Raw genomic sequence first — 15760 nt, 5'->3', positions numbered from 1 at the left:
ATCACGAACACACACACGAACACACACACACACACACACACACACACACACACACACACACACACACACACACACACACACACACACACACACACACACACAGACACACACAGACACACACAGACACACACACACACACACACACACACACACACACACACACACACACACACGGCAGGTCACAGGAGGCAGGACACAGGAGGCAGGTCACAGGAGGCAGGACACAGGAGGCAGGACACAGGAGGCAGGACACAGGAGGCAGGAGGCAGAACACACACACACACACACACACACACACACACACACACACGAGGCAGGTCACAGGAGGCAAGACACAGGAGGAAGGACACAGGAGGCAGGACACAGGAGGAAGGACACAGGAGGCAGGACACAGGAGGCAGGACACAGGAGGCAGGACACAGGAGGCAGAACACAGGAGGCAGAACACAGGAGGCAGAACACACACACACACACACGGCAGGTCACAGGAGGCAAGACACAGGAGGCAGGACACAGGAGGCAGGTCACAGGAGGCAGGTCACAGGAGGCAGGACACAGGAGGAAGGACACAGGAGGCAGGAAACAGGAGGCAGGTCACAGGAGGCAGGACACAGGAGGCAGGACACACACACACACACACACACACACACACACACACACACACACACACACACGAGGCAGGTCACAGGAGGCAAGACACAGGAGGAAGGACACAGGAGGCAGGACACAGGAGGAAGGACACAGGAGGAAGGACACAGGAGGCAGGACACAGGAGGCAGGACACAGGAGGAAGGTTACAGGAGGCAGGACACAGGAGGCAGGACACAGGAGGCAGAACACACACACAAACACACACACACAAACACACAAACACACACACACACAAGGCAAGACACAGGAGGAGGGACACAGGAGGCAGGACACAGGAGGCAGGTCACAGGAGGAAGGACACAGGAGGAAGGACACAGGAGGCAGGACACAGGAGGCAGGACACAGGAGGCAGGTCACAGGAGGCAGGACACAGGAGGAAGGTCGCAGGAGGCAGGACACAGGAGGCAGGACACAGGAGGAAGGTCACAGGAGGCAGGACACAGGAGGCAGGTCACAGGAGGCAGGTCACAGAAGGAGGCAGGTCACAGGAGGCAGGACACGGGAGGAAGGTCACAGGAGGCAGGCCACAGGAGGAAGGCCACAGGAGGAAGGTCACAGGAGGAAGGTCACAGGAGGCAGGACACAGGAGGCAGGTTACAGGAGGAAGGTCACAGGAGGAAGGACACAGGAGGAAGGACACAGGAGGAAGGACACAGGAGGAAGGACACAGGAGGAAGGACACAGGAGGAAGGACACAGGAGGAAGGACACAGGAGGCAGGACACAGGAGGCAGGACACAGGAGGCAGGTCGCAGGAGGCAGGACGCAGGAGGCAGGACGCAGGAGGCAGGAGGAAGGTTGCAGGAGGCAGAACACAGGAGGCAGGACACAGGAGGCAGGTTACAGGAGGCAGGACACAGGAGGCAGGACACAGGAGGCAGGACACAGGAGGAGGCAGGTCACAGGAGGCAGGACACGGGAGGAAGGTCACAGGAGGAAGGCCACAGGAGGAAGGTCACAGGAGGCAGGACACAGGAGGCAGGACACAGGAGGCAGGTCACAGGAGGCAGGTCACAGGAGGAAGGTCACAGGAGGAAGGTCACAGGAGGAAGGTCACAGGAGGAAGGTCACAGGAGGAAGGACACAGGAGGAAGGACACAGGAGGAAGGACACAGGAGGCAGGACACAGGAGGCAGGTCACAGGAGGCAGGTCACAGGAGGCAGGACGCAGGAGGCAGGACGCAGGAGGAAGGTTGCAGGAGGCAGAACACAGGAGGCAGGACACAGGAGGAAGGTTACAGGAGGCAGGACACAGGAGGCAGGACACAGGAGGAGTCAGGTCACAGGAGGCAGGTCACAGAAGGAGGCAGGTCACAGGAGGAAGGTCACGGGAGGCAGGACACGGGAGGCAGGACACGGGAGGCAGGACACGGGAGGCAGGTCACGGGAGGCAGGCACAGGAGGAAGGTCACAGGAGGCAGGTTACAGGAGGCACGTCACAGGAGGAAGGACACAGGAGGAAGGACACAGGAGGCAGGACACAGGAGGCAGGACACAGGAGGCAGGACACAGGAGGCAGGTCAAAGGAGACAGGTCACAGGAGACAGGTCACAGGAGGAAGGACACAGGAGGCAGGACACAGGAGGCAGGACACAGGAGGCAGGTCAAAGGAGACAGGTCACAGGAGACAGGTCACAGGAGACAGGTCAAAGGAGACAGGTCACCCAGGGCATCTCAATAACACATCATTAAAAATGGATGCTGACAATGTGGTTCAATTAGAAAAAAACCTTGGGCTTGATTCACAAAAGGGTGCTAACACAGTTAGCAAGCCAAAAAGTTTTGCACGTGCAAACTACGGTGCTAAGTAGTTTCAAAGCTGTCACTGATTGCGTGCTATTTTATCGCACCATACGCGGCATTCGCATGCAAATCAATCGCTTCGCGTGCAAAGTATGCTTATCACGCTACTTATCACACAAAGCGGCTGATTTAGCCTGTGAAGCGTTGCGTGCGATACTTTGAAACTTTGCGTGTGCAAACCTTTGCGCACATATTAGCAAGTGCAAAGCCAGTTTGCACGTGCTAAGTGGCTCTTCACTGGCCTGCTAGCACTTAGCACGCTTTAGTGAATCAAGCCTCTTCAATTTTACCTCTTTTTTTACATTTAAAAGTTTAGCTTAGGCTTACTCTACTCCCAGGCCTGACAGATGGAAGATGTTTCAGGCAGATCAGGAATTGCTTTATTGAACACATTAGCAGAGAGCAAACAAAAAAAGCTTTCATTAGTGGGGAGGGGGGATAGGACACTGTGCTTCAGAGAGTTTAGAGAAGTCACAGGTGCTAATCTTCACACCTTCTCCTTGATAAATAAAGGCAGCTGGGGGGAGGGGGGGGGGCGTGGCAGCTCCTATAGCTATTAGAAACCAGGAGAAACTGCAGGGAGAAAAAGTGGGTCTTGGTTCCCTGTAGAGCAAACCTGAAGTGAAAAATAAACTTATGAGGTAATGAATTGTATCTGTAGTGCAGCTAAGAAATAGTACATTAGTAGCAAAGAAAAGAGTCTCGTATTGTTCTCCAGTACAGGAAGAGTTAAAGAAAACTTCAGCTATCTATACTAAAGAGCTTCTCTGAGCTCTTCGATCCACTGGGTGGAATATAGCCAAGAAGTGGCAGTGAGAGACAGCTTGTGATAAGGTTTCACTGCAGGAAAGTTCAAAGGGACATTACTTCTGCTTTGTTTTATAGCTTAAAGAGAATCTGTACTGTAAAATTCTTACAATCAAAAGCATACCATTCTATTCATTATGTTCTCCTGGGCCCCTCTGTGCTGTTTCTGCCGCTCTCTGCTGCAATCCTGGCTTGTAATTGCCAGTTTTAGGCAGTGTTTACAAACAAAAGACATAGCAAGTGATAGGCTGAGAGGAGCTCAGTGTGTGAGTCATACAGAGTGTGCAGGGGGCCTGGAGAGGGTGTGTATAGCTTCTATCCAATCACAAGCAGCACAGCACATTCCTGCCTGAGTGCCTCAGCCCGACAGAGGAGAGAAGATTAGATCATATAACAGAGATAATACAGCCACTGTGCAACTAGGAAAGGCTGCAGTAAGCCAGACCACATTAGAACAGGCATAGGAACTTATAGGATAGAAGAAATAAGGATGAACATTTTGTTACAGAGTCTCTTTAAAAGACAGAGTGTGGTTTCAAAACATCAACTGTGACAGTAATGATGCAATGTTATAAAAAAAAAAAAAAAATCTATGTAACTGAAAAAAATATGAGACTTTTTTCTTTGCTACTAATGTTCTATTCATTATCCGTACCACACATACAATTCATTATATCATAAGGGGTTTTTTCACTTCAGGTTTGCTTTAAGGGGAAACAACCCTGAATTACTAGATTAACTGCAAACAGTAAAACAAGTAACTATACAATGTAATTAGTAAAAGAATATTACAGATTTTTGTATACTGGAATAATATACATTTTGTACCACATTACATTGTTTTCATGTCATTAATATTCTAAAACAATTCATGAATAATAAAATTAATTTTACCTTGACTTATCTTTGCAGTTACAATGTTGTTATTAAGAATTTGTTTGTTTCAAAAGAAATGTATTCAAGCTGTGAAAAGTAATAAAGTAGGTAATCATATATAAATTGGGTCTCTGCCAAAGCTGATTTATTTTGCGTAATTTATGTTACTGATATTGTAGAAACCCCAGCACCACACGGGATCAAATCCAATCTTCCTTACGGTAAAATATTCATGACAGGTCTGTGACCTCACAGGCAGACTAATGCCTAAGGCCTCGTTCACATCAGGGCCGTTTCTGTGCGCTTTCCACAGCGCACTGCCCTGTGCGTTCAGCAAGGTATTGATTTTCCCATGTAACTAAATGTAGCTGGTTCACATCTATGCGCTGCGCTGAGCAGCGTTACAGAAACGTAGGATTGCATGCATTTCTGTGCGCTGAGCTGTAAAGCGCACAGCAATGCAAGTGAATGGGTCCGCTTTTTTAGCGCATAGAAGCGCGTACAAGCGCATAGAAGCACATGCGTTTTTTACCCCTAATTGGAGAAAAAAATACATTTACATACAAAAACAAAGTTTTATTGACAACTGCTGCTGCTACAGTAAGCAAAACGTGCTTTAAAGAAGCGCAGCACAACGCATAGAAACGCGGACTAAAGCGCACACAAGCGCATGCGTTTTTTACCATGCGCTTTAACATGTTTTTCAGCGCAGCAGATGTGAACGAGGCCTTAGGCGTCAATTCACCAAGCATTACCGCATGCGGTAATTCTGAAAACAGTTGACTTTACCGAGCACTTGGCGCTCTTTCACACTAGAGGCTGCGGTAGAAAAGGCTAAAAGGCTGCCTTTTGCTGTCAGCGTTTTTGTAGCCTTTCCATAGCCTTTTCAAAGCTTTTTCATAGCGTTTTACAGCTCATATGAAAATGTCCTTTTTTTCCTTCTGAAAAGAAGTCAACAAGTCAGCTGTGAAACGCTTTGAAAAAGGTGTGTAAAAAAAGCTGTAGTTTGCCTTTTCCTTTGATGAATTGGCACCAAAGTACAGGTCTTTGATCATAACCATCCTACCCTTAGCGCCAGGCTACACCAGCCTGTCAGTATGCACAGCTTATGCTGGTGAGTGCATGGTGCACATGGATGTATTTTGTCAGTTCCCTTGTGGGATTAGTTTAAAGCTAACCGAGCATTATTTTGAGAACTGTGACAAGAAAATAATTTACCATTATTTCATTTTTGTTTCCCTTACTGTATACAAAAGTAATTCATTATTAAAATTGTACCTTCCCCATCCCCCCGGCCATGATCGGCTGTAGAAATAGAATGTCAATGGGGTGCAAGGAATCCTGGGATGCAGTGCACAGAATCGTGGGTAGTGCGGTTCCGTGCTTTTGAACTGTGTGCTACCGGGAGAGGACCGCCGGTAGGTGTGCACATGACTACAAGAGCCAGCGAGAGGAGAAACGGCGCAGTGCCACTGCTACCGTCAGCGGCATCTGACAGTCAGTGCCTCCCCTCCCAGCGCCGTCACTCTCTCCACTATATAGAGGAGTGAATGGTGACAGCGCGCAGCTAGGCTAACAGGAAGCGCAGTGTTGCTATGATGAAGGATTGGCTTCTCCATGCGCAGGATTTTGTAGCGGGGGGGGGGGGGGGGGCCTTTGGGATTGCAGGGGTATTTCCTCTGTATTTGTGACCAACATGGAGGCGCCTTTCTGCACTACTGAACCTGGGTACGTCTATGACCTCAACAAATTCCTGTGTACTGTCACTGTAAATGTGGCCATACATTTCTAGACTTGACGGCCAATTGACCATCCGATTTGATTATTATTATTGAATCGGATGAAAATCGGTGCTGTCAAGAGCATGTCCGATTAACTATGCAACCAATTTCAGGTCAAACTTGGTTGCATGTATCAACCGGATACGCTGCAAGATGTCGTGGCCAATTGGAATCACGGTGGTAATGGTGAGCAATATCAGGACAAGTGGCGAAACCTCCGGCACTGTTCCCCTGTAGTGTATAAATGTGGCCTCCTTGTGTACATTTATACATTACCTGGCCTGTGTCACGTGGCGCATGTGTGATGTCACACATGAGCCACGCCGGCAGCAGGCATACCCCTATTGGAGGTGGGAGGGATTTCAAAGACAGATGGGCACTGCACGGTGGGAGACACAAGACAGGTAATGTATAGTAAATACACGCAAGGGGCAACACATTTATATACTAGGGGGGCAGCGGCAAAGTGGTGGACTCGGCAGATTCCCAAGAGATCGCATTCTGAAAATGATCGGTAATCGGCCTGTGCTGTATGGGCCGCTGACGCATTTCTCTCTAATCAGATTGGATGAGAGAGAGAAATTTGTCTCTTGGTCAAATCAGCCCATCATCATTAGATATATGGCCACCTTATAGTAAACCTCCAGACTAAAAATCTACTCAGCAGCACTGAAAAGGCTTGGTGTTTCTTTAACAATTTCACAGCATCAGAACTTGTGTGAGTGTCTGAGACAAAATATTAGTAGGTTTTTAGAAATCCATGCAGAACTGTCTCAGACATCTTATGAAATCATTAGATAGTGCAGATTCCTTCTAAAACTGTTCTACAATAGGAGGAGCTAGGAACTAAGGTCTCTCAGACAGTGCAGTGTGTGATTTGAATTGCTGTTGCTGAGGTAACCAACACACCTGCTGTATTGATAGCAGCAGGCTCTGAGAAGGAATTCAGCAGGGGGGAGGAGCACATAATAAATCATGTCTAGCCTGCACTCTGCAATCATGTCTAGCCTGCAGTTCTACACCTGTAGAACTGCTATCAAGCACTTCTTAGGGCCTGAGCCCACTAACGCAGTTGTATCCGCTTCTGTCCGCTTTTCAGCATCTGTAACATTGATGTGTAACTGAAAAGCGGACACAACTGTGTCAGTGGGCTCTGGCCCTTAATCTGCACCAGTTTAGGGATGGATTTGCACTTCTCTTAACTGTAGTGCTGCTCTAGAAATTCATGCTAAACTGCCACTATTACCTAGGATTTAAGTTCTTATTATTATGCAGAACTGTTTTCCCTGCTGGTTAGAACAGATTAAGAAGAAAAAACTGTTGGTAATGCGTTGATAAATCTCCCCCTGTGTCTCATGCTCCCTGTCACCTCCTTTCAGCCAAAAAGATGGCTACCCCATACAATTACAAACATTTGTCTGTTCTTTTAACACAGGGTGGGTAAGAGATTATATTACCTATCTATTTTAATTAACATAACTAATGTAACTTGATGACAGTTTGTTTGTTTAGGCTGAAGTTCCTCTTTAAAGCGGATCTGAGATGAAAAACTAAATATAACAAGTGACTTGTCTATATATCTTATCTAAAGTTTAGATAGTTTACACAGCAAATCTATCTTCAAACCGCTTCAACAGTATATTAATATTTTTTCCTGTGATACAATGGGAGCAGACATGTTTTCTGCTTGTCACTATTACACAATTACACACGCAGGCAAGCTTATCTGTATCTAGGCATGCTAATCTGCATATTCTGTGAAAACTCCACTCTTATTTCCTCCATTACACAAGCAACTGATCTGTATCTGCACTGCAGCTCTCAGATTGTGAAAACTCTGCCTCTGAAATCTATAGCTAGTAACACCTTTTTCACCTGCCCAGACTGAAATCCCACAATCCCTTGCAAGCGCCAAGGCACTCTGGAGAAGCTGTGGGTGTGGCTTGTTTAGTTTATAGGAAATTAGGGTATTAAAACAAAACAAGTATTTGGCTTGAGGAATGCCCTATAAACTATATGTAAGGAACACAATTATGCAAGGAGTAAAAGTTCATCTCGGATCCACTTTAAAGAGTCTGAAGCAAAAAAACTTTGCTACAATTACCTTATAATTCGCTTCAGTACTCTCATCAGCGGTAAACCGCCGCATCCCTGCCGAAAAACAAGGGCTGCAGACCCCCCAAATCCTCGGGGGGTGGAGAGAATCTGGCCGGCGCTTCCTGAAAGAGGCTCTAGCTCTGCCTCTACTGATGTCAATCACGGCGAATCGCCGCCTCTCACCGCCCCTCTCACTCTTCCTTCACAGGGAAGGAAGAGGCGGGAAGAAGCGGAGATCCGCGCGGCAATTGAAGGCAGGAGAGGCAGAGCTGCAGCTCATAGCTCTGCCTCTCAGGGCAGCACAATCCACAACCAAGATGTTTGCCTGGGGATTTGGGGGGATCTACACACCTCGTTTTTCGGCGGGGATGCGGTGGTTTACCCCTGATGAGACTTCTGATGCGAAGTAAAAGGTAAATATAGCAAAACATTTTTGCTCCAGAGTCTCTTTAAACGTTTAGTGATTTACCATGTTTTTTTTTTTTCTTTTTTCAAAACTTTCTGTTCAGGTCACTTTAACAGCCCAATTCACTACGAGATCATATGTTAAAAATTTGGCAGCCCCTCCCTACTTACCTGCCCTCAGCTGTTGTTCCTGCGCTCTTCCTGGTTGAAGTTACTCCTCCTCCTAGCTCTGCAGCATTCCTCTGGCAGCCTGGGGTACTACTCCAGTACAAGCACATCCATACTGTGCATGCCCAAGTCCAGACTCGTGCCTGTGCAGTGCCGATGCGCACGTTTTCTAAACTACACCAATATGCAAGTAGGTTCAAAGAATGCTGGAGGAGTGGCCAGGAGCAATAAGACCTAGCAGGCCGGACAATTTCAACCGGGGACGGCACTGGAATGACGGGATGGAGGGAGGACCTGAAAGTCTCGTTGGGATCCTGAGCATTCCCTCTACTGTACATAGGTATGGAACAAACCAAACCTGCAGTGAGAGTTTCCGTCCTTCAGGTTAGACTTTGCAATTGCCATTCAGGAAATGCTTTTGAAAACAAAGAAAACCCAGGGAATCCCTCATGAGGACATGGACTAGTCCAAAACTTATTGGTTCAGATTTTACCTGCTTACTGTTTTCACTGGGGTGGTCCTTTAAAAAGAGGCCCCCTAATTTCATCAGTAGGGGAAAACCTCTGGATGCTTCAGAAGCTTCCCCGAGGTCTACGACCCCTCCGCCCGGGCAACAACCCTCTTCCTTATTGTGGCTGTGCTTCCATCCATGTACGTGCGCGGGCACACTGCGCACGCACATGGATGACAGCATCGGCACAATAGCACATGGATGATGCCTGCACAATAGCACATGGATGGCAGTGCCTGCACAATAGCACATGGATGGCAGTGCCTGCACAATAGCGCATGGACGACAGTGCCTGCACAATAGCGCATGGATGACAGCGCCTGCACAATAGCGCATGGATGGCAGCGCCTGCACAATAGCGCATGGATGGCAGCGCCTGCACAATAGCACACGGATAACAGTGCCTGCACAATAGCACATGGATGACAGCGCCTGCACAATAGCACATGGATGACAGCGCCTGCACAATAGCGCATGGATGGCAGCGCCTGCACAATAGCGCATGGATGGCAGCGCCTGCACAATAGCACATGGATGACAGCGCCTGCACAATAGCGCATGGATGACAGCGCCTGCACAATAGCACATGGATGACAGTGCCTGCACAATAGCACATGGATGGCAGTGCCTGCACAACAGCGCACGGATGACAGCGCCTGCACAACAGCGCATGGATGACAGCGCCTGCACAATAGCACATGGAGGACAGTGCCTGCACAATAGCACATGGATGACAGTGCCTGCACAATAGCACATGGATGACAGTGCCTGCACAATAGCGCATGGATGACGGTGCCTGCACAATAGCGCATGGATGACAGCGCCCGCACAACAGCGCATGGATGACAGCGCCTGCACAATAGCACATGGATGACAGTGCCTGCACAATAGCACATGGATGACGGTGCCTGCACAATAGCGCATGGATGACAGCGCCTGCACAATAGCACACGGAGGACAGCGCCTGCACAATAGCACATGGATGACAGCGCCTGCACAACAGCACAAGGGCGACAGTGCCTGCACAATAGCGCCAGTGCCTGCACAATAGCGCATGGATGATGCCTGCACAATAGCGCATGGATGACAGTGCCTGCACAATAGCACATGGATGATGCCTGCACAATAGCGCATGGATGACAGTGCCTGCACAATAGCGCATGGATGACAGTGCCTGCACAATAGCACATGGATGACGGTGCCTGCACAATAGCGCATGGATGACAGCGCCTGCACAATAGCACACGGAGGACAGCGCCTGCACAATAGCACATGGATGACAGCGCCTGCACAACAGCACAAGGGCGACAGTGCCTGCACAATAGCGCCAGTGCCTGCACAATAGCGCATGGATGATGCCTGCACAATAGGGCATGGATGACAGTGCCTGCACAATAGCACATGGATGATGCCTGCACAATAGCGCATGGATGACAGTGCCTGCACAATAGCGCATGGATGACAGCGCCTGCACAATAGCGCATGGATGACAGTGCCTGCACAATAGCGCATGGATGACAGTGCCTGCACAATAGCACATGGATGACAGCGCCTGCACAATAGCGCATGAATGACAGTGCCTGCACAATAGCGAATGGATGACAGTGCCTGCACAATAGCGCATGGATGACAGCGCCTGCACAATAGCACATGGATGACAGCGCCTGCACAATAGCACATGGATGACGGCGCCTGCACAATAGCACATGGATGACGGTGCCTGCACAATAGCACATGGATGACGGCGCCTGCACAATAGCACATGGATGACAGCGCCTGCACAATAGCACATTGATGACAGCGCCTGCACAATAGCACATGGATGGCAGTGCCTGCACAATAGCACATGGATGGCAGTGCCTGCACAATAGCACATGGATGGCAGCGCCTGCACAACAGCGCATGGATGACAGTGCCTGCACAACAGCGCATGGATGACAGTGCCTGCACAATAGCGCATGGATGACGGCACCTGCACAATAGCACATGGATAACAGTGCCTGCACAATAGCACATGGATAACAGTGCCTGCACAATAGCGCATGGATGACAGCGCCTGCACAATAGCACATGGATGACAGTGCCTGCACAATAGCACATGGATGACAGTGCCTGCACAATAGCACATGGATGACAGTGCCTGCACAATAGCACATGGATGACAGTGCCTGCACAATAGCCCATGGATGACAGCGCCTGCACAATAGCACATGGATGACAGTGCCTGCACAATAGCACATGGATGACGGCACCTGCACAATAGCGCATGGATGACAGTGCCTGCACAATAGCGCATGGATGACAGCGCCTGCACAATAGCACATGGATGACAGTGCCTGCACAATAGCACATGGATGACAGTGCCTGCACAATAGCACATGGATGACAGTGCCTGCACAATAGCACATGGATGACAGTGCCTGCACAATAGCACATGGATGACAGTGCCTGCACAATAGCACATGGAGGACAGTGCCTGCACAATAGCGCATGGAGGACAGTGCCTGCACAATAGCACATGGATGACAGTGCCTGCACAATAGCGCATGGATGACAGTGCCTGCACAATAGCACATGCATGACAGTGCCTGCACAACAGCACATGGATGACAGTGCCTGCACAATAGTGCATGGACGACAGTGCCTGCACAACAGCGCATGGATGACAGCGCCTGCACAATAGCACATGGATGACAGTGCCTGCATAATAGCGCATGGATGACAGTGCCTGCACAACAGCGCATGGATGACAGCGCCTGCACAACAGCGCATGTATGACAGTGCCTGCACAATAGCGCATGGAGGACAGTGCCTGCACATTAGCGCATGGATGACAGTGCCTGCACAACAGCGCATGGATGACAGCGCCTGCACAACAGCGCATGTATGACAGTGCCTGCACAATAGCACATGGATGACAGCGCCTGCATAATAGTACGTAGCTACTTGTGCACAGAGAAGAAAGCTGTGCACGAGCAGCCCCATGATACTGCACAGACGCGGCCTGTAACAGGCACCTGTGCATGTACACGGAAGGGAGCGTGGCCGTAAGCAATATTAACCTTTAATGTCAAAGATTGTAAAAGGGATCCAAGCTCAGGAACGAAGGTGGCATCCAGAGGCTTTAAAGGTAAGTTTACTTTAAACTACATCTAAAGTGAGAAGGCTATAGAGATTACCATATTATTTCCTTTAAAGAATGCAGAAAACCATGAGAATCCCTCATGAGAAGTCGGACTCTAGTCCAAGACCTGTCGGTTCTGTCAGATTTTAACTGCTTACTTTTTTTTGCTTGAGGCCGGGTGCACACATGTCAGAAACGCTTGCAGAGAGGGAAACACTGCGTTTTATGCAGCAATGTTAGTCTATGGGACGCAGAAGGACCAGCATTGCACCTGCGATTTACAGTAAGCGCTCTGCAGACACTTGGAGTGTTGCATAATATGCAGGCTGGCTGCCAAACCGCACATAATGAAAGTCTGTGGAAACGCATATGCATTGCATTTTTCATGCATTTTTAATTCAAAAGTAAAGCTCTGTGATGTGTTTTCCCACTTCCTGTTGTCATCCTAGTGATTTGCATAATTTTTTTTAATGAAAAACGCATTCAATTAGCGAACTGCAAAAGCATTAAAATGCACGCAAAACGCATCTGCGTACAAAACGCAAATGAAAAACTCACCAAAAACGGTGTAAAAACACAAAAGCAAATTGCAAACGCACCATTGTAAAACGCGACTTTTTCACGCTATGTCCTATGTGGACCCAGCCTGAACAAATAGACAAAGTAACTGGCGCTCAGAGTTCTTGTGGTTAATAATAAAAGCAAGGAGCTGACATCAAAACATCCGTGCAACCACAAAACTAGGGCAAAGCAGCAGCAGAAAGACATATTTCACTCTAGTGGTCCTATAAATGCCATTCTGTGAATAACAGACAGTTTACAGTGAGTGCAGGGAGGAAACCAGTATGGAGACATCTCTGTAGTAAGTCTGAGGCAGAGGAAGGGTTAATGAGTCAGGTTAGGTCACATGACTCACTTCCTGCTACAGAGAAATACTTTCACTTGTATTCCTGGACTCTCCAGTCCCGCCAGGCAGTTACTTCTCTGTGTCAGAAGCTTCTGCACAATGGCGTCTGCTGATCTGAGAGAGGAGCTGAACTGTTCCATCTGCCTGAGCCTTTATACCGAGCCGGTGTCCCTGAGATGTGGCCACAGCTTCTGCCGGGGGTGTCTGGTGACCGTGCTGGATACACAGGAGGGGACTGGAGTCTACAGCTGTCCAGAGTGCAGAGAGGAGTACCCACAGCGCCCTCTGCTGGAGAAGAACAGGAAGTTGTCTAACATTGTGGAGAGCTTCAGGTCTACTATCCAAGAAAACCTTGGATCTACTATCCAAGAGGTCCTCTGCACCTACTGTGATGCCCCAACACCGGCTGCCAAGTCCTGTCTGCACTGCGAGGCCTCATTCTGCAATAAACACTTGAGAAGTCACAGCAAGTCAGCAGAGCACATACTAACTGAACCCACTGTGACATTTGAGGACAGGAAATGCTCCCTGCATAAAGAGATCCTGAAATATTACTGCACAGAAGATGATGCCTGTATCTGCATGTCCTGCTGGGTGGCCGGAGACCACAAGGGGCACCAGGTGGAGCTTCTGGATGAGGCTGCTGAGAAGAAGAAGGTGAAGCTGAGAGATGTTACTGGGAAGCTGATCTCAGAGAGAGAGAAGACTGAGAGGAGAATCCAGAATCTGGCCAGTTACAGGACACAGGAGAAAGGAAAAGCAGCCGCTGTCACCGGGAGAGTCACTGAGCTGTTTGGTGACATCAGGAGAAAGCTGGATGATGTAGAGAAGAGAGTCCTGACTGAGGTCACCAGACAGGAGGAGCTGATGTCAGAGTCAGTCTCTGATCTGACCCAGCAGCTGGACACACAGAAGGTAGAACTGTCCAGGAAGCTTCTTCAGATGGAAGGTTTATGTAAGATCACAGATCCAGTAACTGTCCTAAAGAAAGAACATAACAGTGACCTCATTATGCCTAAGACTAGTGACATCATCAGTGATGTAAGAGATGCTGGGGGTGTGGATGAAGGGATGATCTCACAGGTGTTACACAGAGGACTTTTCCACTTTGCTGACAGTCTGACTGATATGAAGATAAAGAGACAATTCCCAGTGATGGAGAAATCAGACATCTCACTTGATATAAACACAGCTAATAATTATATTATAATATCTCAGGATTTCAGGTCAGCTACTTACACTGATACACCACAGACTAGACCAGATGGTCCAGAGAGGTTTAGATCCTGCCAGGTATTCAGTACACAGAGCTTCTCATCGGGGAGACATTACTGGGAGGTGGATGTGAGCAGAGCAAAGAAGTGGCTGATAGGGGTGGCCAATCACAGTATAGAGAGGAAAGTAGATGGAAATGAATCACATATTGGTTATAATGACAAGTCTTGGGGTCTGTCTCAAAGAGAGAAACTCAGCGCTGTGCACAATAACATACATAAATTCATAGACTCAGCTGCTTCTATAAAGGCTGTAGGAATCTATCTGGATTATGAAGCAGGGCGTCTGTCCTTCTACCAGCTGTGTGACCCCATCAGACATCTATACACCTTCACTGCCACCTTCACTGAGCCCCTCCATGCTGCTTTCTTTGTGTTTAAAGATTCCTCCATCAGAATCATACAGTAACCATGTGCAGCCAGTGAGCTGTGCCCATCAGTGCCACCCCTCCATCTATCTCCATAGAGGAGACCTACATGGCTCATGCTTTATTTAGAGACTCCGTTCACATCTGAAATTGCAAAACTGCACAAGTGATTTTACCGCGATTAGCGCAGTAAAAATCACTGGAAACTTCCGTGATTCAGAGTGATCGCATTCAGCGCTTTACTAAGCACTGTACCGCGATTGCTCCAGATACTGCAGATAATGCGTTTTGTGATTGGCACCAATTGTGGCAGTGAGAACACTGCCATAGGGTAGAATAGCACTAGTGCTTCAAAAAGTGGTAGCGCTTTGGCGATTAGCCGGAATCACACGCTAATCACCCTAGTGTGAATGGGCCCTAGCTTCATCATATAACGGGCATTTCTGTATTACTGCTTATTGTGGATTTATAGAGAAAGTAGCTTTTTGCATAATCCTGTAACCATGAGGCTTGGAGCACAGAATTGCCAGCATTGCTGAACATGTATGTGTTTTTGACCATAATGAAAGCATATGGGCCAAACCATAAAAAAGGCATATCTCTGCATTTTCCAATACGCACAACTTGTTTGTTGCTGTAAAATGTACACAATGTATTTTAGTAGAGATGCAGAACATGTGCATTTTACTGCATTTTTACATGCGTTTTTTTATGCATTTTTACTAAAATAAATATGATACAGTATTTTACTCCACTGAAAAAGGTAAACATTTTGAAAAAAAAATGCAAATGCACACAAAAACGCACTGAAAAATGCAGAAACGTACAATGCATAAAACTCATGGTTTTCTGCACAGTCTAGTGTCAGCCCAGCTTGGCAGTGATTTTAAACAAAGTATAATGTGATTTATTATTATTGCTGGACTTCTACAACTGATAGTATTAATTGTGTACTGGGGGTCCGGAACCTTTGCTACATCAGAGGACAG

General features: G+C 48.1%; 1 protein-coding gene across 1 annotated transcript in view; it reads left to right on the top strand.

Moving 5' to 3' along the window:
• LOC137525338 (uncharacterized) overlaps nt 1-15440 on the top strand; it is a 92491-nt gene extending 77051 nt beyond the window's left edge. The window contains exon 3 of the mRNA XM_068246391.1: nt 13151-15440. Coding sequence (XP_068102492.1) covers nt 13151-14812 — 1662 coding nt within the window. The 3' untranslated portion in view covers nt 14813-15440. The remainder of the gene's footprint in view (nt 1-13150) is intronic.
• Nucleotides 15441-15760: the final 320 nt, after the last annotated feature.

The sequence above is a fragment of the Hyperolius riggenbachi genome, chromosome 7 (genome assembly GCF_040937935.1).
Source record: "Hyperolius riggenbachi isolate aHypRig1 chromosome 7, aHypRig1.pri, whole genome shotgun sequence".
Lineage (NCBI taxonomy): Eukaryota > Metazoa > Chordata > Amphibia > Anura > Hyperoliidae > Hyperolius > Hyperolius riggenbachi.
Note: the sequence above shows the minus strand (reverse complement) of the source record. Positions and strands in the feature narration are given on the sequence as shown.